The sequence below is a fragment of the Molossus molossus genome, unplaced genomic scaffold, assembly GCF_014108415.1.
Source record: "Molossus molossus isolate mMolMol1 unplaced genomic scaffold, mMolMol1.p scaffold_m16_p_5, whole genome shotgun sequence".
Lineage (NCBI taxonomy): Eukaryota > Metazoa > Chordata > Mammalia > Chiroptera > Molossidae > Molossus > Molossus molossus.
In genome coordinates this window covers 103,679,623-103,705,515 of record NW_023425388.1, presented here as the reverse complement: position 1 = coordinate 103,705,515, position 25,893 = coordinate 103,679,623, and the positions used below count along the sequence as shown (strand labels likewise).

General features: G+C 36.8%; 1 protein-coding gene and 1 pseudogene across 1 annotated transcript in view; one reads left to right on the top strand and one right to left on the bottom strand.

Annotated features, from left to right (window-relative positions):
• Window positions 1-21,217, bottom strand: part of ROBO1 (roundabout guidance receptor 1) — a 539,216-nt gene extending 517,999 nt beyond the window's left edge. The window contains exon 1 of the mRNA XM_036243340.1: window positions 20,947-21,217. Coding sequence (XP_036099233.1) covers window positions 20,947-21,217 — 271 coding nt within the window. The remainder of the gene's footprint in view (window positions 1-20,946) is intronic.
• LOC118617579 lies at window positions 10,265-10,612 on the top strand (annotated as a pseudogene).
• Window positions 21,218-25,893: the final 4,676 nt, after the last annotated feature.

The window sequence follows — 25,893 nt, the reverse complement described above, 5'->3', positions numbered from 1 at the left end:
AATTTTTTTTCCCCAAATTGCTCTTCACTGATAAATAAATTAAATGTTTGTACTGGATATTATTAAAGTAAAGTAAATGTATAATTGTAATGTATAGAATATTTATTCCCTAACAAGAGCAGAAACCTGGTTTAGTACCTTCTAATTATTTTCTATTTTATTATTAATTATATTGTTAACATTTACTGAATACTTATGTTTCTTTTTCAGTGACAAGCCTACATGATCATACTTTAATTCTTACGCAGTCATATAAGTTAGGTATTATTAACATTATCCTGAGCCTTAGAGAACTCAAAGTCACGTTACTAGATTGTCTTAATTAGTACAGACACAATCCTTCCTTTTGGATGAAATGATTAACAGAGACAATCATGGCCTTTTCCTATCATATCTGAAAAACTACTACAAATTCTATCAATGAAATCAGTGTAGTACTGGTATAAGAACAGATGCATAGATTAATATAACTGAACACACAGTTCAGAAGCAGGCCCATGCGTATATTGAGAAACGGTCTATGAAAAGTTGCTACCAATGGAGAAAGGGCAGATGGCTTTGGTAGATGTCATGGAGAAAGCAGATTTATTATATGTAGAAAAATAAAACACTATGTAAAGAGTGGCCTAAACATATGTTAAAAACAAAAATGTGAAAGACAAACCTTGTTAGTGGAAAAAATATAGGAGACTACCTTTTCTGACTAATTCAAAAGCATAACTGTAAGACTGGCAAGTGTGGCTCACTGTTTGAGTGTTGACCCCTGCACCAAGAGGTCACTGGTTTATTCCCAGTTAGGGCACATGCCCAGGTTGTGGGCCTGATCCCTAGTGGGGGGCATGCAGGAGGCGGCCAATTGATGTTCTCTCTCATCAGTGTTTCTATCTCTCTCTCCCTCTTCCTTCCCACTCCTCTCTAATATTAATAAAGAAAAAATTATTTAAAAAAGAATAACCATAAGACAAAATATGATGTTATGATTTACTTAAAAACAAAGGATTTCTGTTTAAGACACCATAAAGAAAGAAAATAGACAAATGACTAAAGGGAAAAAAATATTTAAAATGTAAAATCAACAAAGAACTAAAAGGCAATGACTACAAGAAATAACTCAGCAATGTATATAATCAAGTAATTTACAGAAAAAGAATCTCAAAAGAGCCCAGCTTGTGTGGTTCAGTGGATTGAGTGTCCTCCCATGGATTGAGAGGTGTCAGTTTGATTCCCGGCCAGGGCACATGCCTGGGTTGCAGGCTCAATCCCCAGTTGGGGGTGTGCAGGAGGCAGGGGATAAAGGTTTCTCTCTCGCATTGATGTTTCTAACTCTCTTTCCCTTCTTCACTCTCTAAAGCAATAAACACACACACACACACACACACACACACACACACACGAAAGAATCTGAAAGGACCATTACATACAAAATAATACTGTGCTTGTAGCAATCAGAGAAATAAAAATTAAGTGATAAAATATGGTTTTGCACCTGATAGATTGGCAACCTCATGAACTACTGGTAGGAGTGTAGAGCAGTGTGGCCATTCTGGAGAGGAACCTGGCAAGTCCAGTCTATCTCTAGGTGAAATATCAGTGAGTATTCTTAGATCCAATATAGATTTCATATGTTAATTTTACTTCATAAATTCCATGCATACTGCAAGAAGCAATAGAGAAAAAACATGCTTTCCAAATTACATTAATATTGAAACTATTAGAATATTTATATTAGAATATTTAATTTGTATGTGGTGAAAAGGGTGCACCCCAAAGTTGCATACCATTAGCCTGAATGATGTCAACCAATCTCAGTAATGTTGATTATAGTGATTTGTTGGTACTTATGAAGCTCCTGCCGTATATATATTTTTATAGAATGGGTTGTCTCTACCAGTCATTGAGGGTCTCTAGAGGTCTTAGTTTGGATTCTAATTCCTACTTGTTTTGTTTCTGTTAACTCAGAATTTTATATATGAAAAGTCCTTGGTTATCCTGGAAAACCTCATAACTTTGGTTACAGTAATAGAATTGCTATTTGCATAGCTGGATACCTTGCTTAAAATTAAAGCAACATGACTAGCTGAAAAAATATTGTTCTAATAATTATTTCTTCTTAAAAAAGTGAATATCCTAGTTTAAAATAAAGAGAAGTTGCCATATGAAGGAGAAGATATTGTCTTTGTTTTTTGCTGGTTGAGAGGTTTCAGAGACTTACCTTAGTTACCATTTATGAGCTCCCTCTGGGAAACATAAAGCTATATACTTTTTATTAGAATCTACAAGTGTAGCTCATTTTTAATATTGTGATGTCACAGTCTCAAGGTTTTATTAAATTATCAACATTTTTAATGAAACTTAATTGCTCCTAATAGTTTACCTTCAGTATAATAACATTTCCTGAGAAAACAAGACAAATAATTCTTTTTTGATAATATTTAGTACTGGATTCTATTAGCATTTTATTCATGTACTATATGAATGTAAATAAACAACGGACTCTTTTAGTGCATTCATAATGTTAGAAATGAATTATATTTTTGCGAAGACCTAAATCCTCATTCAATTTTAATTAGAATAATTCTGAGTAAACACTGGTGTGAATTACATAGCACATTATTAAAACTTCCGTGATTTTTAAAGTAGAAAAATTAGGTTGCAAATAGAAGGTATGGATTAAAAAGACTATTTAAGTTAAAATATGATATGTGTGCACCAAAACATAAGGATGATAAACAGCAAGTACTGCGTATCCCCGTATTCATTATCTCAGGGCTCACGGTCCTGTGGCTGCAGAGGAAAGCGACGCTGTAAGAAGAATGCGGTCCCCGACAGTCACACGCGGTCCCCCTCCAGGATGCCCCCTGCTGACATCGAGCCCCTGCCCCACCACCAAGTCACCGTTTGTCTCCGCGAATCCAATCATCCGAAGCAAGCACAACACATATCATTTGTAAGGTAAAGTTGAAAACCTTACCACAGATACAGGTGCTCACAAAAGAAGAGATTTCTATGAAAGTGTTGTTGGAGAATTGTTTAAATTTCACAAAATACACTGACAATAAGACTTTTCAGAGTTAGACCAGTTAAAGGTTGAGGATGAGAGTATCCATAAGTACGACAGGATGGGCTCTGTGCAACAGATAGGATAATTTTGGAAAAATCAAATGTGACACGATGGATTTCATATCCTGTTATCACACCATGTTTATCAGAGAAATTGTGTCAGGTGTAATGCTTGATTCATTATATGGGTTAGAGCAGAGGTGCAAATGTAAAACACGTTTTTGTAACATAATATAAATGTTCTAAGTTGTAGTTTATTTTTTTAAAGTCCTAATTACTTTTTCAATTAAAAAAAATTCTGCACTTGCCATGTATGTATGTGTGTGTGTAGCCTCAAGTGCACTGAGCTCATTGTGTCTACAGGTGGAAAATGAAAACTGCTGGCATATTAAAATGTTGATTGTTGATGGCTTTATTTTTCCTTTTGCTTTTATTTTCTAAATTACTTGAGAGAGTATTATCTATGGAGTCATTAAGACTAAATATAAGTAATTTTTAGAGATTGATTGACGGTCTTGAATGCTTAAATAAGTGAAACACTAATTTACATATTGTAGTACTATGTGTATTTTTATACATTATTTCTTTTAAAAATTATTATTTGACTGAAACAAAGATTTAAAGCAATTTAAATTCAAACAATAAAATTTTCCCTTGAATTTGACAAAAATCAAATTGCTTTAGTTTCAGTAGAATATAGCAGTTTATGTAAAAGGCTATGTAACTTATTCTTGATAAAAATAATCAAATAATTCCTTATCAAATGTTGTATAATGCTAGATCAATACCCAAAATGCACTCTAGGCCTTATATTTTATGTTCTGTTTAAGTAGTCCCTAACACTTTGTTTTCAGTTGATTTGGTTGATTGTGATAATTGCCTGCAAAGCAAATTTGAGTGAATATAGTATGAGTATTAAAAATAATCACTGATTTTTTTTAATCAACTATCTTTTCTCTCTTTGATGCATCGAAAATACTCAGAGACAAGCTGTATACATGTCTAATCTGTGTAAGGGATACAAGTAATGGAAAGTTACAGCAACTTGTGTAAACAATGTAGGTAAGGAATAGAAAGGTGGCCTTAGTTTAACTTTTTCTCAGCATTGTACTGTTCAGTCCCTTTTCTATACCGGTAGCAACATCCTAACGTTCATTCAATGACTTTTACAGACTTAATACAGCCATTCTAATATTTCCTTTTGAGTTAAATTCTAGAGAAATTTATTAGATTACAATACGATGGTAATCACAGAATTTATTTTCAGAAGCTCCTCTTTTTCCCATTTTGCTTTAAAGATAAAGACAGTAATTGATTTTTTAGTACAACTCTGAATTTCTCTTTATACAACTTTTCTTCTTGTACAACTACTGTCATTACTTGAAACTTGAGAATGAACTTGATAAAATATAAATAAGTTAAAACTAAATGTACAATACGTGTACATTAAAAGCTGTGGTGAACAAGGGTGTTCTGTATCCGGTTAGAGAAACGTCTTGGTTAAACTGTAAAGTCTGCCTGATTGTCTTCAGAACCTTCTCACTAATTCAAATTTCTGTGGCAAACACTTATTCTAGAAGTGGAAATGTTGCCTGTACAGTTCTTTGTGAAAGGACTTGTGAGTCTTCACTAGTTCTTTTTAAAATATATATGTTTTTATTGATTTTTTTAGAGAGAGGAAGGGAGAGAGAGACAGAAACATCGATGTGAGAGAGAAACATCGATGGGCTGCCTCCTGCACGCCCCCCACTGGGGATTGAGCCCACAACGCAGGCATGTGCCCTGACCCGGAATCGAACCAGAACCTCTCAGTCCATGGGAGACACTCAATCCACTGAGTCACACCAGCTGGGCTCCACCAGTTCATGGCATAGTATTTTATATAGCTCTTCATATTCTTTTTTTTTTTTAATCCTCACCCGAGGACATTTTTCCATATTTTTGTTCAGATAGAGTGGGAGGGGGAGAGAGAGAGAGAAACATCAATGTGAAAGGGACACATCAAGTGGCTGCCACCCATACGACCCAACCAGGGCCGGGGACAAACTGCAATCGAGGTACATGCCTTTAGTGGGAACTGAACCCGGGTCTCTCTGGACCGTAGGCCCATGCTCTAACTGCTGAGCCAAACCAGCCAGGGCAAGTCTTCATATTCTTGATGTAAGTTACATCCTAGTGCCTCTTTTGTTGTATATTTTATTTTTAACACAAAATTCAGTTTCAGGCATCTGTTTCTAAATCAGATCATTAAAAATCTAGGTCATGTCTAACCTGAATGGACATTAAAATCCCAACCCATCAGTAGGATATTCTGTAAGAGTAAGTGTTGGGGAGAAGTTCTTTTCTTCTTTCTTTTGGCTTTAACACAGCTTTGTCAATTTACATTGCTTTTTCAAAGCCCTATTATATATCATTTTTAAAAGGTAGGTGCCAGCATAAAACATAGGATAAAATATGTTGTATTGTGTAATAAACCTATTCGAATCACAATAATTCTTAAAAGTTGATGTTAATTTCTTATAATTATTTAATCTCAAATTATGAAATATTTCACACATGTAGAAAACTACACAAATATAATAGACATATCACATAAGCAATGATTAGATTTTTGCCATGTTTGTATTACATTCCCTTTTAAATAGAAACAACATTTCTAGGTGTTTCCAATACTTCTTTCTACTCCCCACCTCCCCAGAGATGACTTGCTTCTCCAAGGTGACGTCTTTCCCATGTATTTTTCCATATTTTTACTACATATGTATGGTTTGCTTATTTCATTTGTAATATTAAAGTGTTATACTTAAGGAATTGATATATCATTATTATTAGTTTTTAAAATGTTTATTAGAACTAACTGCAATACACTAGTATGAAAATCGACTGGGCTGCTGCTGAGACTTCAATCTTTAAAATTGATTTGGGGAAATAAAAGGCCCTTATGTAACAGTGATTATGAAGTGTTCCATTTTTTCCGTGACCTTTGTTTCCCACTTGTATAATCATTTATACTGAAGTTCATTAGCCCGCTGAGGAGAAGCACTGGAAGCTATATAATAACATGGGTTAATTGGATAACTGTGGTGATTTGAAAGCTTATACATGCTGACTTTGCAACTATTAATAATACATGAGGCTTACTACAGATAACCCCTACCTTGGTATGGGAAGCAATGAGAATAGAGGCTGGATTCCCTAGATTTGATACTTGTGGCAAGTAAAACAAACAAAAAAATGCTTTTAATCTGTCTCTGACCCAGTTTAACTCATCTACAAAATGGAGGATTATGTGAAATGATGTCAAATAAACAGCGCTAAATGCCCACTACATGTAGGTTATCACAGTGAATGTAAACTGGGTACATTGGACACTTTCAGAAATAATAAAGTTACTCGCTCTTGACTTGCAAGCCCAAAATGTAGGTTATTTTCATTCCCACGGTGCTTCCTGGTATACTATTTCTGGATAAAGTGAGACAGAACAGCTTCTCCGATGAGCTTCGTGCGCTGATTTATCCTCTCATCATATTTGGAGGCCTAGCTTCTCTCTCCTTCCAGTGGTCTTGTAAGCACCTCATTGCCTGCATTAAATCCCTTTCCTATGAAAAGAGCTGGAGTCATTTCTGATTTCTTCAACTCCAACTTCTTCCAAAACCTTTACTAGGTTTTGGAAACAGAGGCACATCATGCTGTAGACACTAGTTGTGAGCCACAGATGAGAATCTGGAATTTGTTAATCCACTTGCTTGATTTAAAGGGAGTGAAATCTAAATGCAATTTGAAAGTGAGGCCCTGGCTATTTGTAGTGTAAAGTGACAGAACTGTGCCATGATGTATCACCTGTGGTCACCCATAATGGAGTGCCAATTGAGGTAAAGCTTTGGTGGTCTGAACGGTTCCTGCAGTAGGTTATTATGACATTAATAAAGAATACACGGGCTATGTGGGTGGCCGCCTGCTGCGAAATGCACTACATCATTTAGAAAAGTGATATACCCCACATTTACTTTCTTGGCTCAAGGTGCACTCAGGGTACAGAGACTCTCTTTTGACTTACAGCCTCAGGGCAATTGTAGTTGATCGTAGGACTCAACTGTACTGGATTGGGGCCTCTCGTGTGAACGTGTAGGGCACCGAAGGAAGAAGCGCAGAAACCCGAACGCTGAGATGGAATATGTGAGTGGCATCAGAGCAACTCGAGCGCTCCAGTTCCCCAAATTGCACTGCTCCTTCTTTACCAAAAGGTAGAGTTCTTTCTTCCCATCAGATGATGCTAGAACTGCCTTGATCTGAGACCTTGAAGTAGTTATCATATTAAAGTATTCCCACTTACCGCACAGCCCACTCTGTCACTCTAATCACGTCAAGAGCAAAGATTACATTCATATCTCAAAATGTCACTACAATACCCAAGCCAGGAACTCAAGTCTTCATAAACTTTGCCAACTCATAGCGACAGAAACCTGGAGAGTATCTGTGGCTATGATTCTAAATGTGCTAGACCAGAAAAGAACAAAAGTGATTTTAAAGTGGCTGCCTTTATTATGATAGGATTTAACAGAGATTCAGGAATCAAAGTGCTGGTTTGAGCAGCTAGAAGTAAATGGTTCTAGTGGTGTGCTTGGTATTGATGGAAACAGGCTCATATTATGTCCTAGTAAAAAAGTTTAGATGTCAGAAATCCTCTGGCATAATGGGGAGGGAGGAATTCATGTGGCTATCAAACATTTGACATGTGGCTGGCTAGTCCACATCAAGATTTTTTTCAAGTATAAAACAGTACAAAAGAGTCTAGTGTCTCAATAATAATTTTATATTGATTGCATATTGAAATAATAATGTCTTGTCTATAGTAGGTTAAACAAACTATAATTTTATAAGCAATTTCACGTTACTGTGTTTTAAAATATGGCTTCTAGAAAATGTAAAAGTATACTAGTGGCTTGCCTTTTGGGCATACATTTATATTTCTATTAGGTAGTGATGACTTAGAAGAATTCAAATATTTGAGTGGATTTATTATTAGTAACATTTCTCCATCCTCCAACTTTATCTCCTGCAAGGATCCATAGATCAATCCCTTCAACAAGGCATTTAATATTATAATCAAAAGAGGAGTTCTGACATCCTTAGAAAGTATTTTAGCGTTTTTTGTCCGTAGAGTAGGGATGAAGTTAGGAAGCACTACTACTGTAATTAGCCCCTAATTTCAGCATGGACAATGGGGCCATGGAGTGGCCAAGACCTAGTGATAACAGTTAACTACCAGAGACAAAGTGAGACAAAGTTTTCACAGTAGTCAACAAATTCCCAAGGATATTTTGCTGTTGTTTACAGATCATACATAATTCCCTAGGACTGAAACTGTTGTAAAGTTACCAAAGTATAGTTAAGTTTTACATAAAACATATTTTTCTAAGTGTGGTGAAAAAGACCTGACGTGAGTCATGTGTGTCATAGGCATGGTCCATCACCTAGTTGCTAGGTCAGGAGCCCTTGCCTGGTGCAGAGGCTGAAGCCCCATCACGGAAGAAGAGGCCAGGTAGTTGTGGAAAAGGACCACGTGGTACCATTATCTTTTGGTACTATAACTTTATTTCTGCACTTCCCTAAAGGAAGCTTGCTTATCAATACATCTGATTTGAAGAAAGGAAAACACAGACAGTTTGATACTGCTAATACTTAAAGATCTAGAATACTTCTGTGTTTCATCAGTAAAATGATAGTTTTATCCTACGTACATCTGTCAGTGTGCCTGAAAATCCATCTTGTGACAATCTTCCCAGTTACTGAACACATAGTTCAATCAGCAATTGACAGAATAACACATTGCCTTCATGGCCCACTGAATGAGGGCATTTTAAAATAGAAAACTCTTAGAATTGCCACTCTACATAAAGTTTAAAAAAATCACATCACATACCATGTATCTGTGAAAACATGAGTCAATTAGCACCAATTTCTAAGCCTTGACATATGCAGTGGGGGTTAATCCTTAGCTTATCCCCATTAAAGTTACCTCTTTGGTCTGTGCTGAAGAGAGAGATCTTGGAGAATGAGAATGATTACTGGAAACTTAATTAGATGGAGATTTAAATGTTAAAGACTCTTCCAGATCTTGTCTCCTCTCTGGAGAAAACCAACAGATATCCTGGCTCATGAAAGCAGCAGCTACTACTCTGGAAATCTTCTCCCTCCAGTAAACAAATAACACAGAATGATCTTGCTTTCACTTGGTAGGTATGGTGATACATGACTACGATCTTTCCTAAGGGCTACATCAATTCTCCATCTTCGTTCTTCTGGGATCTTGATTATCTTACTGCCAAGTCAACATACTGATTCACTAGATTGTTGCAGTCATGCTCATAGATCTTGGTGAGCACTACGCAGCAGTTACTCTATATGCATTTGTAAGGCATAACCATTTGAAAGGATGGGAGATAAGTTCCAAAAGAATTTAGGGCTCTGTTTACATTTGGGAGTCCAGTCATGTTACATATGCTTGTCAAAGTGAAAGGTAAGTGACTGCACCTTGACCTACATTTTTCATGCATCTGTTTGCTTGTTGAATATCTTTGGATCGTGAAGGAAACATACCTCATTTGGATGAGCTATTTCTTCCGATTTACCAACTACCAATAATGCCTTTTCTTTTGAGTGAGACCCATAACAAGAGAAGATTGTCCTACAGAATCAGCTTGAAATGCCAAGCAGCTGTTATTTGGGCCACATGATGGAGAAAACCCAATAGTGCAACAATGGGATATGGTATGGCGCTTCTGGCAAGTTCTGATAGAATCACAGCATAGACTACCTAGGGCTCTAGAGAAAAGCAATAACCTCTTTGTAAAAAAGTTGATCTCCTTTTGAAATCCAGTTTTTATCTTGCAATTTCTAGGAGTGATTGAACTTCTGATCAAGTGAACCTAAATTCCTCCTCAAATCATGCAACCATCATGAACTAGGAGATGTTTGACTGTCATAAATTTGGGTGTGCTTAGCAGCATACCATCATCAGGTGGAACTGGCATGGGCAAAGCAAGGTTATGCTCAAGTGGGCACGCAAAGTGGAAAAAATCTTTCAGGTGTCAGGTAGCTCCCATTCATGACACATCTATTCCTGCTGCAGTCACACCCCACAGGATGCAGCGTGTGGCAGTCAGCTAGCTATTCCAGGCTGCAGACTTTCCATCCTAGAACCATGGCCCAGTTTGTCTGTAATCTCCAGGAGAAGGCCCCTGTGCTGATCAATGCTGCTGTGACTTACTAGAAGCCTCAATTGGCCACATTATGGCACTATGCCAAGATTGAGCAGGTTTCTCCAACTCCTATTGAGAGCCCTACAGCTATTCAGACTTAAAAAAGATAGTCAATAGTGCTCAAACAGTTCACAGTTAAGAAAGCCCCAGTGAATGGTTTGGTGGCCACTGAGGTGCGGATGTGGTTTTATGTTTGTGAGAATGTAGGCAAGCGTGGCATCATTGGCATAACGTTTGAAGGCCAATCTTTAACATCTGTTTCTTTCTGGTTTTTATCTGAAAGTTCTTAGACTATAAGTGATCAGAACGGTATTTGCAGTTTTAAAAATTTGTCAAAATCAATGCTTTCTGTATCAGACTCTGCCTGGAAAGGTCACAGTTTCCCTGGATATTAGGTCGGGTTGTCTTTTGCTTTAATAATGCTAATATAGCTCTAAATGCATGTCTTTGCTCAGCCTGAAAATCAAAAACATATATGTGAATATACCAACCAGGTACATATATTTATGAGGATAACATTTTAACTTGAAGGTTGGAAATATTTTATTTCCGGAAAAGTCAGGTGAAAGACCATGAGTAAACCAGAACTTGCTACAGTAGGAGAAATAGTAATACCATGTACTAGAGTTAAATCGTGTCAGTGATTAAAGAATAAAACCTGGAGGATCACAGAAACACCTTTTTGACAACACTATGTCTGTAAATGTTGAGCTATTTGGTGGTATTCTAAGTTGTATCTTTGTAACATCTTTAACACTAAGATAGTGAATAAGAGTCATGACCTACATTTTTAATCTAATATTGATATGTGTATTATTATTGGTGTGTGTTTTTTTTTTTCCAACAGTGTATTTTTTTTCTCTCTCTGTCCTGCTCTCTGCCTCTCTGTCTCTCTCTTTCTTATTGACACTACTACAGATTTACAGATGTCTTCCTTCCCCTTGCTTATCCACCTCCACCCAGACCCCACCCCCACTTCCTCTGGCCATCACCACACTTTGTCTGTGTGCCCATGGGCTATGGGTATATGTTGCTTGGCTAATCTCTTCAACTTCTTTCATCTTACTCTATCTGATTTTATGATTTTTAGAACCTATCTTTGCACAAATAAAATACTCTATAGATATTTAAACAGGGTTATAACTTAGTATCATCCATAGATCTAAAAAGTATATTATGTCTTAAAATTAATAGAAATGATTGGTTACAAAATAAAGTGGGCCGATGCTTTGCATAGAACCCAGAAGGGATCTACAGTGGTGCAGGAATGAGACAACCTGTGATGGGTCCCTGACAGCTGGACTGAAAGTTGAGCGTCGAGCTGTTGACAGGTAGCACTTAGAGGGTTAGAGCCTGGGGCATGTCTGACTGGGTTAGTAGGGAATCATCTGCAGACTAGGCCTCCGCAGTCAATGTAAGAATAGTTCAGCTAAAATAATAATTGTCTTGCATAAATTGGTGGGTAAATAAAGATTCTCACTGAATTATTTATATAATTAGGGTGCTGCTTTACAGTAGCTATTACAATACACAGACTATATATATTCTGTCTTAAGGATGTCAGCATACCTGAAGAATGCCTGCCTACTTTGTTTCTCAGTGTGTCTACTTACCTATACATTTCTAAAATGTCTTGATTTTGGATACATTTTAAAAATCAAAAGCAGCCTTCAAAAATTTGAATCAAAACCATTCTTGAAAAGTATTTTCTCCATTTGAACTACTTGAAGAAAGCAAAATTAAATGCAATATTCTTATAAAGAGCAAAGTTTTGCCAATTAATGTAAGCTCAGACACTGTATTCTTTCTTCCCCCATCACAGAAAATCACAATGTTTCACTGCAGTTTTCCACAGTGAAAATATCACCAAATTCTAAGTATAATAGTCAAGACTTTTGAGAATAATTTAAATCTCCAAAGTGTTCATAGAAAACTCCAGAAAGAGAATTTGTGTTAATAATGTAAGGACAACATAAAATTTACTTAATTTTTTAAATAATTATGATAAACTTCTTTAAACTGTTCTTCATAGAATCCCACTGTCATTAGAGTTCAACTTACTTTTTAATGTTCAAATCCAGATGAAGCTTCCATATCCCATATTCCTTAAACTTCAGGAAGACAGATTTAGGAATGTCTACTGTCTATTGTCAATTGTTATAAAAAGGAAACCTTGTTTTCATTTTTTCTCCATTCGAGGAGAAAGATTTCTGTAGTATCACACAGAAATTTAACCCATCATCCCAATCTTCTGTCTAGCGGCTTCCTTTCATCTTTCCAGAGAAGAGGCAGAATTGCCTAATAACTGAGGTCATTCAAAACAAAAATACATTTTACAGCTTTATAACTCTGGAAAAAATATATATATTTCTTTCTTTTAATAATTGATAATGAATCCATTTGGTTAAATTGATGTGAGGTTATGATTTTATTCCCAATATTGGTCTATAGCAAGTAGAAATGGTTATTAATTGTCTATTAAGCACAAATTAATGAAGCAAAAACTGACAAAGATCAAGTTGATGAGGGGACATCAGATATGATGATTCAAAGAGGAGTCACATATGGTATTGATCTTAATAGAGCTTAGACCCTATATACCTCCATACACCTAGTGTAATGTTTTCCCGGAGTAGGGACTCAGTATCTACATTTTATTTACGTAAATCAATAAATAATTATCCAGATATTTTGTGGAGAATAGAATAGATATTTTATATAAATTTTAGTATATTATTTTCTAAAGACAAGTATAAAATACTTAAAAATATATGTAACCATTACAGTGAAGTTTTGATTTTATTTTGTTGTGCAGCTTATTTTTCTACATTTTTTCATTTTCTGACAATTCTGTGAGATATTTTAAGTTTAAAAATGTGCTAAAAATGCAGAAGTGAAGGCTTGAAAACAGAAAATCTGATGCCATTTGTTACCACAACACACTGAACACAATGTTCTGACCCCCTTTTAAAAAAATGGTAAAGACCCAGTGATCCCACTGCTGGGAATATACCCTAAGAAGCCTGAAACACCAATCAGGAAGAATATATGTACCCCCATGTTCATAGCAGCACTATTTACAATAGCTAAGATCTGGAAACAGCCCAAGTGTCCACCAGTAGACGAATGGATCAAAAAGCTGTGGTACATATACACAATGGAGTACTATGCAGCGGTAAGAAAGAAAGATCTCTTATCCTTTGAGACGACATGGAGGGACCTGGAAAGTATTATCCTAAGTGAAAGAAGCCAAGCAGAAAAAGACAAATACCACATGATCTCACTTATATATGGAATATAATGAACATAACAGTCTGAGGAATACAGTAGACCCAGACACATGGAAGTAGGGCACAGACTGACATCCCTCAGAAGAGGGGATGGGGGGTGGGGGGGTGGGAAGAGATAAACCACAGAACTTATATGCATGTATGCATGACCAATGGACATGGACAACTAAGCCAGGGACAGGGTGGAGGGGGGGTAGGGTGGGGGGTGCCAATGGGGTAAAAAGGTAAAATATCTGTAACAAAAAAATAAATAAAAAAAAAAAAATTCAAAAAAAAAAAAAATAAATAAAAATAAAAAAATAAAAAAATGGTAAAGATTTTTCAAAGCATCAAGCATCCCCCCCAAATAAAAAAAAACCCAAAAACCCAAAACCAAAATAATGCACTAAAAATGAATTTAGGAAATGCAGTTCTAGTTGTTTTGACTGGTAAATGTTTGCATGATCCTGGTTAAATCATAATAGCTTTAAGAGTCTGGGTTTCCTCATTAGTAAATAAATGAATTTTGTGTGGATTTCTAATATTATTTATCTATTGGGAGTTACAGATGAATAACAGACAAAGCATTTGCCTAGAATCAGAAGAATTAGCTTGACATTTCAATTTATAGAAGTATTTTGGATATCAGAGAATTTTTTGAAAGCTCAGAAATGTAATATACAATAAACAAATACAAAAATGTTCTAAAAGCATTCATAGAAATTAGAAAAGAAAATATAAGAGACTTAATAAATCAATTTAAGAGGTCTATTTTCTGATTAATAACAATTGTAAAGGAGAACAGAGAAAAGAGATGGGCATTATTTAAAAAAAAAGGCCAACAGATATATAAAAAGATGATGAACTTTACTAGCTATTAAGGAAATGAAAATCCAAGCTGCAATGAGATAGCACTTAGACCTGTTAGAATGTCTATCATCAACAAGAGAAGTAATAAGTGTTGGAGAGGTTGGGGAGAAACAGGAACCCATATATGTTACTGGTAGTAATGTAAAGTGGTACAGCCACTACGGAAAACAGTATGGAGGGCCCTCAAAAAAATTAAGAATAGAGTTACCATGTAACCCAGCAACCCCTCTTCTGGGTATCTGCTAAAAAAACTTGAAAACATTTATTCAAAAAGATATATGCACCCCTATATTCATTGCAGCATTTTCATGATGGCCAAGACATGAAAACAACCCAAATCTCCTTTGACGAAGAATTGGGTAAAGAAGATGTGCTACATATGTACAATGAAATACTACTCAGCCATAAGAAAAGACAAAAGAGTGCCTTTTGTGACAACATGGATGGATCTTGCAAATATCCTGCTAAGTGAAATAATTCAGAAAGAAAAAGTCAAGAACCATATAATTTCACTCTTATGTGAGATATAAAACTGAAAGCAACAAATGAACAAAAAACTCGTAGACACAGACGACAGTATGCTGGTTGCCTGAGAGAAGGGGTGTGAGGAGGCCGTGAGGAGTAAAAAGGATGAAATATATGTGACAGAAGATTTTATGTTGGGTGGTGAGCACATAAAGCAATATATAGATCATGATTGTACATTTGAAACTTACATAATTTTATTAACAATGTCACCCCAATACATTTAATTAAAAAATCCCCATAACAGAAATAAATGTTTCTCCAACCTGAAAGGTCCCACCTCGTACCCAGCATAATGAAGGAAAACAAACAATAAGAAAAGATGGACAGTCCACTGCAAAGCATGTCATAGTAACTCTTCTTGGTTTCCAATGTTCTTCAAGTTGTATTAAGTGCTTTCTGGAGAGCAGGCTTCTCTTAAAGGGGACAAACCAGGTAAGAGGAAATAATGAGATCTAGGAAATAGGAGGTCTAAAATTACAAGTGATGAAAAAAAAGTCCCTGGTCTAGGGAAGAACAATTCAATTTGGGATCAAAACATGGAGAGTTTTGTGAGAGAAATGTCTGTTAAATTAGACATGATTAAGCATTTAGGAAGTTAAAAATACAGTTAACTCCAGAAAAGAAATACTCTTGTACAAAGAAGGAAATGGTATTATAGTATACTCTTTGGTTCTGCAGCAGACTCCTAGGAAAACTTGCTTAGTCATATCAATATAAACTCTGCCTGTTAATTTAACTAAGAATGTGATGGTGTCAGAATGGGAAAAATATTTACCAGATAATGTTTACAACTGACAAATTTGTAGATGCATTTGATTCAAAAATATAAACAAAATTACTAGAAGAAGCATCTAAAAGAGTAAGAAAAAAGGTTGTTTAAGGGAAGCCCTGGCTGGTTTGCTCAGTGGTTAGAGCATTGGCCTGCGGACCAGAGTCCTGGGTTCAGTTCCTGCTAAGGGCATGTACCTTGGTTGCAGTTTTTCCCCAACCCTGGTTGGGGTCGTGTGAGTGGCAGCCAGTCGATGTGTCTCTCTCAAATTGATGTTTTTCTCTCTCTCTTTCCCCTTGCTCTATCTGAAGATAAATGCAAAAATGTCCTCGGGTGAGGATAAAAAAAAAAAAAGTCAGAAGAAGAAGAAAAATGGTTGTTTAAGGGAAAAGATTCAAGAATAGGGAGCTGCCCGGCTGGTGTAGCTCAGTGGACTGAGCCTTGTCCTATGGACTGAGAGGTGCCAGTTGGATTCCTGGTCAGGGCACATGCCTGGGTTGTGGGCTGGATCCCCAGTAGGGGGCGTGCAGGAGGTGGCTGATTAATGTGTCTCTCTCACATAGATGTTTCTACCTCTCTCTAAAAATCAATAAAAAATATAAACAAACAAACAAAAAAATTAGGGAGCTGAAGGAGAGATCTTCTTGATTCCATTTAAAGCTTTTGGCCTATTTGATTTTTAAAAATATGTGCATTAGTTATCGTGATAAGAGTGAAGATTGGATGAGAATGAGCAGAGACCCAAAATAGTGGTGACAAGGCTGCTGTGTAGGAGTAGAGCTAAACTATTTACTTTGTAACTACATGCTCAAATGTAGCTTATAGCTACAACCCATTTAAATTAAAAACTCTGCAAAGTTAGAAAATGTTGGGCTATTTATCTTCTACAATATTGAAACAGACATCAGGCACTGCTACTATTAATAATAGCACCTTTGGAGTGGGTTGATATGGGGATTAAATGAGTTATTGCATGTAAAGTATTTAGAAAACTGTATTGCATCCATGAAGTAAGAAGGAATGCTTGATATTTTTTAAAATACACATGCCACAATAGTTTCTGTTTAATTTTCATTGTGAAGCTCTTCAATTAAGAATGTGGAGTGACAGAGAATCATCACCACCAATTAAGTTCCCTGTTGATTCCAAAACACGAGGCCAAGCAAGGTTGCTATCTGTGCACCTATGGGCAAGCATGCTATTTTGTCCAGAATATTTGTTTTATAGGAGTACATATATTTTGTTTCCTTCTAAATAAAAATATATTCAAACAAGTTGGAGGTAGTACTGATGGATAAAAGATCCCAAGATCCCCATTTAAAATTACTCTGGAATTTCTAGGCTAGATCTCTACTTGAACTGACACTGACGTCGCTAAGAGTTGTTTGGTGTTAAGATGTTTAAATTTGCAGTTAGCTGTTCTTTCAATATGCTATTGCAAATATAAGATGTAACGCTTAAAAAAGAATTGTGAAGTTGGGACACTTTCTAAAATAAATGGGACAAAGGATATATTTTAGACACTACAAATCAAATTTACAGACCTTTTTTTGGTACTCAGAAAAATAAAGTTAATTTTCTAATTAATAAGTACTGTTTTCTAAAAAAGATTGAGAATATTTTTAAGTTGTTATTAGCTCCCACTTATTCTCTGAGCTTTTATGTATCAACAAACTTCTCTTTAAATTTTGTGTCAGTATATAAAGCTATGCATGGATTATGTATATATTTTAAGCATTTAAATTTTCTTAGACATATTACTTAATTTTTTCATATTTGTAAAATACCATATGCACTTCCAGAAGCCAATAGACAATGTACTATTTTTAGAAACTCCTTTTAAAAAACATTTATTAGTATATATTTGACCTCTATGGGATGTGTGTCTGACCCCACAAAGTGCTGATTTAAAACCTCATCTCACTTGTTCTTGCAACAAAGACTATATACTGTGAACTGTTAAATAATTCCCAATATTTATGACACACTTGGTTGGACGGGAAATGGGCTACTTCTCTGTGAATAATGCACAAGCCCGCTTAATAACACACGCAGTGCCACCTTAGAAATTGCTTTGCATTGATTGATTGGTAGGAGAGACACTGAAATGTTTTCAAATTCTACATGGCTTTACAGTGTTGTATCTGGGGGTGGTAGGAAGAAGGGAATCAGTGTAGGCTTCTACCCTGAACTCTATAGTACATTTTTTCCCCAGGGCCTCTAAATTAAAACATTTATAAAATTTAGATAGGTAGGGCATATGCTTTAAGAAGCAAGAGCTATTAATAAGAGATTATCATTTATTGACTAGATCATTAGTAAACAATACATTCATGTGTATGATATGCGATCCATGGATTCTGGTTTGATGTGTCAATTTGAGGGTGACGGTCCCAAATGGCTTGAGTAGCAGAGCAGATGTAGTGATAAATTAGTTTGCAGTGAAAATTATACTTTTTGGAGTGACCAAAAAGGGGAGGGTTAGGGACGTGTGAATGTGCATTTTAGTGAACTGGTGATCTTCTTTTGGGACAGTTTCAGCTTTCCCAAAATATGTTTTCCAGAATTGTATAGATTCTTCTGGGAAGCTTTATTTGTTTATATATAGGAATATAAGAGGCGAAAGAAAAGCCTCTCTAGGCAGCTCATTGAAATGAAGTAACATGTACTAAAAAAATAAACATCCAGTAGCTACAATTTGTATAGTCATTTTGAGATGATGCATGAAAAACTTAGACCCCACAAACAATTCCTGTTCCAGTTACATTTTACCTTTCATGGAAATTTATCTTGCAACTAACTCATATCAATGATTTAACTGACAACTGTTTTGTATATTCTTTAAGGTGCTTAATATTTATATTTTATTTCTAACAATGTTCTTGCTGCTGCTATATCCAGAGTTACTAAACTCTAGACATATCTAACTATAGATAATTTATATTAAACATCTAAAAATAAATGTTCCTAAGCTGATAGGCTATCTCACTTCCCTCTAAACCAAATTACATGTGATCACAGTGAAATAAATTCACACACATGTATACACACACACACACACACTTGCACAGAAAAGAAAAAAAATCTGTAGATGGTCTCAAGTAATACTTTATACAAGTATTTCCACTTCAGAGCCAACTGAGATCTTCCTTTATAGTTGCTATCAAGCAGACAAAAAACATTTTTTCATATAATTTTTTCTTATTATTTCCAGTGGAGTTTTTAATGAGCAAAGAAATAGTCAATGTGAAAATGAAAGAGACACAAATAGCATGTTGAATTCAAATAGTAGAAGAGAGGTGTCTGAATATACAAGAATTTACTGAAACAAAAGAGAATGCATTTCCTTAGGTACTAGGGTGTTATAGCTACAATCTCAGGAACAAGATTGTTCAGATGATTATATTCTAGTCACTTTGCATTAAATGTACCTCTTTAATTAGTTTCCTAGTAGAATACAAAGATAATTGTATCATTTTATTACCTTGTCTTAATTTATCTAATGATATGTTTAATAGCAGAAATCTGACTACCAATTAACCTGAAAGGTAAAATAAATAAGAATGAAAGTTCAAAAATTGGTACATTTAACCTTAAATGCATTGTTTTTTTAAAGTGCTCTTAATTCAATGCTCCAACATGATTTATGTGTTGGTTATATGTAATTTTCAGAAAATCCATAAAAGACAAAGAGCAAATGCTATTAGTGTGTCTAAACAATGCTGTTGTGTGGACTGTGTGAGCACAAGGGAATAGAATTAGGATGCACGGGTGAATGAGGAAGCCCAGGAAAAAGAACATGATCTCTGATTCCTCCTTCCACAGATATGAACTTCCTTGGTATTCACAGTAGTAAGAAATAACGTTTACAACTCTGGTTCTAGCTAAGCTTCTGAAAAATTATGATACCAACTCCTTCACCATCTTGCCATGAATGGGCTTCGGTGTGTTGGTCTCTTAATCTCAGTTCTCAGGTTGAAAGACAGGAGTAAAATGCAAATAAGATATCTATAAGACTAAAATAAATGTAATAAGTGTTAAAGTTGCTTATAAAGGTGTTATTAATTTTAGTACTTTTTCCAAATATTTAAAACCCAAAATTATGTAGACGAGGGATAATTTGGAGAAAATTATATCTATGAAGATAGTGAGTATGCTTCTAAAACAAAAATGTATTACTGTATATATAACAAACTAACCTGTGTCTATTGAACTATTTTCTTTTTAACACAGTTGTGTAAGATTGCAGTGATACAGAAGAGTTCTCCACCATCCCTAATTCCAGTCACCCCAACGTGTACACACAGCCCCCACAGTGCACAGCCTCAGGAAGTTTGTGGAGCGCAGTGCTGATAAGAACGAATACAGAGAACATAACAAATAGCTGCTGTTGCTACAAGACCATCATCACATCATTATCTAATTTAATGTGTTATGAGTAGTTTGCTTTCATCCGAAGTTTTAGTCAAATTGTGTCACATTAAATGTGTAATTACACAATTATACTTATAACTATACTTACAAATTCTGTATGAAACATTCACACATATCCAGGGTGATCATTTCTACACATTTATAATATGAATTTTTTCCAACAATTCAATTAGTCTGTTCGTTACTTTTCTGCCGGTGTAAACATGCACGCATTTGAGAAGGCCTCTGTCGATGAAGTAACAATAAGCCATGCAAACACAACCGACACAGAAGTCAGCACTTATGGTTTGCATCATTCTTGTTAAGCGTTTCCTTTTTGTTGTTTATAAGACTATGAGCATAACAACAACAACAACAACAAACCCAGATTCTTAACCCAATTATTTGCAGGTACTCTTATATTTCTTTTTATAGCAATTTAGTCAAATATTATATCTCAGAAAACATTATCCTTCTAAACATAGTAGCAATATCAAAGTTTCAAGCTAATAAGTATTCATTAATAATAATGATGATGATGATAAAAAGACAACAAGGATGCATGCAATTTTCATGTTAAATTTTTCCCCAAAATGTTTACCTTAGCAAAATGACCTGCTAGCTAAAGGATGAAGCCTGGGGAATGAGGACGGAAGTTGGCTGTTAGCTGGAAGCGGGATGAGTAGGTGATTTTGCACAGGTGGTTGATGACTGATGGAGGCGGAGGCAGTCTATGAGGAACGGACAGTTAGCAGTGGGGAAAGAAACACTCTACCTGTATAGCCCAGCGAATTGTCATCGTTATCAGAGGTGGGGTTTGGCGTCCCGTTGTCAGTCCCCCTCTCTAGGTCTTCAGGGTCTGTTAGAAACAACACCAGAGCTGCTGATGGGGTCACAGTAGTAACAGTGGTTGCCATTTCGATCACAGCATGTCCAGACACAAGTAAATCCACATGTGACAGCAAAACACACAAGGACAGCACACAGCACACTTCGTCCTCGCCCCTCCTGCGGCACACTAAGCTGTGCGAAGCCCTCAGCATCATGGCTCACAGTTTCTGCTTCTCCTTGATTTCCCTAATTCTCGGCTCTGCCTGCACCTTTGCTGCACTTCAAAGCTAGGACGGGCTCTGCCTGCCGCCGAGGCCGCCAGCAGGACTGCGGAGCATATGGGAGAGGGAGCGAGAGGGCAGGGTGGCTGAGTGCTAGCATTGCTAATTTTCCACCTTATTGTTAATCAAAGCTATTGACTGTGATCACTCCCCATCATCGCTTCATCTCCTGCCAATTACAGACTCGGGGGACTGTACCTCACATGGGTGGGGGAGGCTGTGGGTAAAACAGGGTCTTGTCGGATAAGAGCCTGGATGATAAAAATGTCAGACTTTTTCTGAGCAACAGTGAAGAAAGTGCAGCATCGCAGCTTTCAGAAGGCGTTTGTCACCTTTAAGGACAGAGATACATTTCCTGAGAAGCATGCATGCGTAAAACGGCACTTAACTTTGCACATTTTGGCTTGAATATTTAAAAACATTTGAAATCATTTGTGATTTTACATCACAATCATCCAGATAAGTACTTTCATCCATCTATTCTGACTTTTCTTGAGTGAAAGAATTGCTTTTTTATGTTTTTCAAATTGCACGTTCATTGTCCTACGCAGAGTCGTAGAGACGAGGCTAAGCATGAAGACTGGAGTTCTGACCTCCAGAAGCTGAGCAGCAGTTCAGATGCACAGAGAAGCCGGGCCACACCGCCAGGAATTTCGCTTGTGCTCAGTTCTCCAGGCAGCCTTTCTCCCTGCGGTGGACAGTGGAGCGCAGTCTCCGTTCCACTGCGGATAAGCAGACAGGCGCAATAAAACCAAGTGTGTCCCTCCCGACTCATGATCATAGAGTCAGGCCATTCAGGCGGTGGTGTCTGCAGCCTCCTTACCGCCTTACGCAGCTTCTGCAGAGCATTCTGGGCCCGAGCAGCAGAGGATACAGCTGCCTGTACTCCGGGGAGAAAGTGTGTCCCTTACTAAGGAAGCAGCCAGAGCACGCAGGTAATGCCCCTTTGGAAACATCACAAGGGTCATTATTTTGTGTCCCTGCCAGTTTTTTACTTAGATTGACACATTTTGTCTTAGACACAGCTATTCAAATTACTTTTAAAAATGATTTAGGGATGACTTATACATTTTTAGAGAGGATAAAACATCTGACGAGAGTCTCAGGGGGTTTTTGTACATAGCATATTTCTTCACTCCATCTCCCTGACTCCCCTCCTTGCCCACCGTGTGTCGTGTGTCGTGTGTCATGTGTCATAGAACCGACCTGATGGGGCTAGGAAGAAAAGGAAAGACATTCAGATCTGTGCGGCTGAAGGGGAAGTGCTCATTATGCTCTTCATCCTTGTCTTGCCAGGATGGATGTTATCATTTTGTCCTTAAAATCGACTCTAGAAATGGGGTAGCAGGTAAATGATCCACTTTCTACCCCTCCAGCCTGTTAACTTATTTGTATGCGCACGTTGTTTAGGTCCGAGTTTTAACCCCATCAACAAGAGAGAATGGGAAACCCTTGTTTCTGTGTGTTTTGAGGCAGTATTAGCACGAGGTTCTGCCACCTTCTCACACAGACTCACCGAATGGAAGAGGTTGATGGAGGAAGAAAACAGAAGGTGCTGGTTCAGAGGGACCAAAGGGCATTCAAGGGGACTTTCCTGCTTAGCCATGATCTTGTTTAAAACATACCATGTGTTTAGGGTCACCTTAATTTTAGACTATTTCTTCTTAGTAACAAATGTACCTCTTTAAAGGAAATACTACTTTTAATTTCGGATGAACTGGTTTATTTAATGTGGATACGCACATTTCTAATCACTCTTAAAAATACAATAAAAATCCATCCCAATCTGTGACATGGACGACATCAGTTTGTCTGCCCAGTGGCCTGAGGCTTTGTGGTAAGGCTGTGCACCCCTCCGTACCGAACCCTCCCCGAGAGCAAGGACAGTATTACAAAGCAATGGCGATGAGCAAAGGAGGTTTGCTCATCTATTTAAAGCAGATTTTTCATCTAAGTCTAACATCCTAAGTGGTTTTTGAACTTGCTTTCCTGTCCCCTTCTGATGGCCCCTTGTGAGCCTCAGTCAGGGAAGGGAAGGGTGGGTTTCGCCTTAGCGATGAGTCTCTCACCATGTTCACACAGCACTTACTTTCTGGGCGCCTAGTGTTGCCTTTAATTAGAAATATGCTGACCCCACAGGAAACAAAGGACCCTGTTTTTACTAACTTCACTGACTTTTTTCTTCCCTCTCCTTCCTGTTAAAAGATCATTGTAACAGAATAATCACTTGACTCACTGTAAGTGAGCCAAGGACTAAGTCAAAGAAAGTCCAAAAATACTTATTTAAAGTTTTTGTTACATAGTATTGATTATGAGAACCATGGAAGGGATATAATGAGACAAGAGATTATTTAGTGCTTATACTTCCTGAAAGAGGTCTTCTGGGTTCCGAGTCTGTTTTTAGGGCCACCCAGGTCTGAACTGAGCTGAAGCAGGTATGGCTATAATTGATAAAAACCACTGGCTCTAGGTGTACTGCGTTTTATGTGCCTGTTGCCCCCTCAGACTGTGAATTGGACGGTCAGTTACTCTGCTTCACACCTGTACAGTTACCACTTTACACTGGATCTGCAACATTGCACATGCCTAACTAGATCATTTTTCCTTTAAGATAATGCATAATTAATGTCTAGATGGTAACCAAAAGTCAGATTACATGATTGGTTCTCAATCTGAAACAATTTGAAAATTCCAAAATTGCATTTGTATTATAGTCAGAGATTGGAAGGGAGGAAGGGAAGGGGGGGGGGGAGAGAGAGAGAGAGAGAGAGAGAGAGAGAGAGAGAGAGAGAGAAACATCGAAATGTCAGAGAACAGAGAGACACAAGGATTGTTTGCCTCCTGCATGAACCTTACTGGGGCTGGGGATCAAACTTGCAACCCAGGTATGTACCCTTGATTGGAATCAAACCCTTGACTCTTTGGTCCGTGGGCTGGTGCTCTAACCACTGAGCAAATCGACCAGGGCTAATTGTCCTCTTCATGTTAGGGTTTTTTAAAAAGCTGTTTCTTAGATTTTAATTCTAATTCTAATCAGTGGGGCCACACAGACCTAGTATCTCAAAGCCCTTCCTTCCCTACACTCTTTAAATGCTACTGTTTCATAGGGTTCCAGACGTCTTCCTCTTCTTCAAGAAGCTCTCTGTCAATATCTTTATCGAGGCTCATGACTACAACTATTTTCAATAAAATGATGAAACTTTCACATTTCTTAGATTCTCTGCCAACAACCAAATCTTATCTCCACTGCTCATTCAACCTCATGGGATTCCCAGAAACCTCATGCCTTCTCTCATACACACTGGGCTCTCCATCTTCTCCTTCTGCCTGCTCCTTTCCCATGTCCCTGACAAGTTAAGAAGCCATCACTATGCTATATTTTTAATATTTTATAACTCATTGAAATGTTAGTATCTGGGATTAAAACTGAATTCTGGCCCATATGCTTATTGTTTATAGCCGATTTTGCTACATTGTTTTATTTTTATTTTTTTGGAGGGGGTTGTATTTCAAGCATAAACTTATAGTAAATAAGGTAATAATATAATACAATATAACAATATAATGTATAACCATATAATATACATATTATTTGTATATGACATATGATGGGCCATTTTCTCATGGCCTTTCACAGATTTAATGTAAGCAACAGCAATGACAAGGGAATAAAGTTCTATTGTTCCTTTGTAAGGGAAATTATGTCTTTCAGAAAAATTTATCCTTAAATTTATCCTTAAATGTAAAACTCATTGAAGGTGATGCAACTTTCTGTAATGGTAAAGCAAATGGTAAATTTGAAATTTGTTTATGTGTACAATAATAATTTTACTGAGATTTTCCCAACACCTATGCCAAAATATAACAGGGATTTTGAATGGAAAGAATGATTATATTGCAACTTCCGATAAAAGAATTCATTTCAACAAGCATTGTCAATGGATGTGAAAAGTGGTAGGCAACAGTGCTAGAGTATCACCCTAGAACTTAGTTACTAACTGCAAAGGGGAAAATGTATTTTTATAATACATAGATTTGACTATTACGGCTTGAACTCAGTATTAAACTCAGTATCACCAATAGTGTGAAGACCATTGTGTGATACAATATATAGTATCACCTTTAAAGCATCCATGCTAACAATTCTTGCCCTGGATTCAAACAGGATTTAATACCCACCTTAAAATCTATAGAAAAGAAAGGTATCCTTAGGACATACATGCAAAATAATTAAGGGGTGAATTATCTTTTTTAAATCCTCACCCAAGGATGTTTTTCTATTTATCTTCAGGTAGAGAGAGAGAGAAACATCGATGTGAGAGGGACACATTGATTGGTTGCCTTCCACATGACTCTGACCAGGGCTGGGGACGAACCGCAACCAAGGTGCATGCCCTTGGCTGGAATCAAACCCGGGACTCATTGGTCCGCTGGCCAACGCTTTACCGTTGAGTCAAACCGGCCAGGGCAAGGGGTGAATTATCTTTAACTTACTTTAAAATGTTCCAAAAAGTATATTGAGAGAACTAAAGCAAATATGGCATAATATTAACAATTACTCAATCTATTATGAAAAACATTTTAAAAGTTTAAAGGATGATGGATACAGA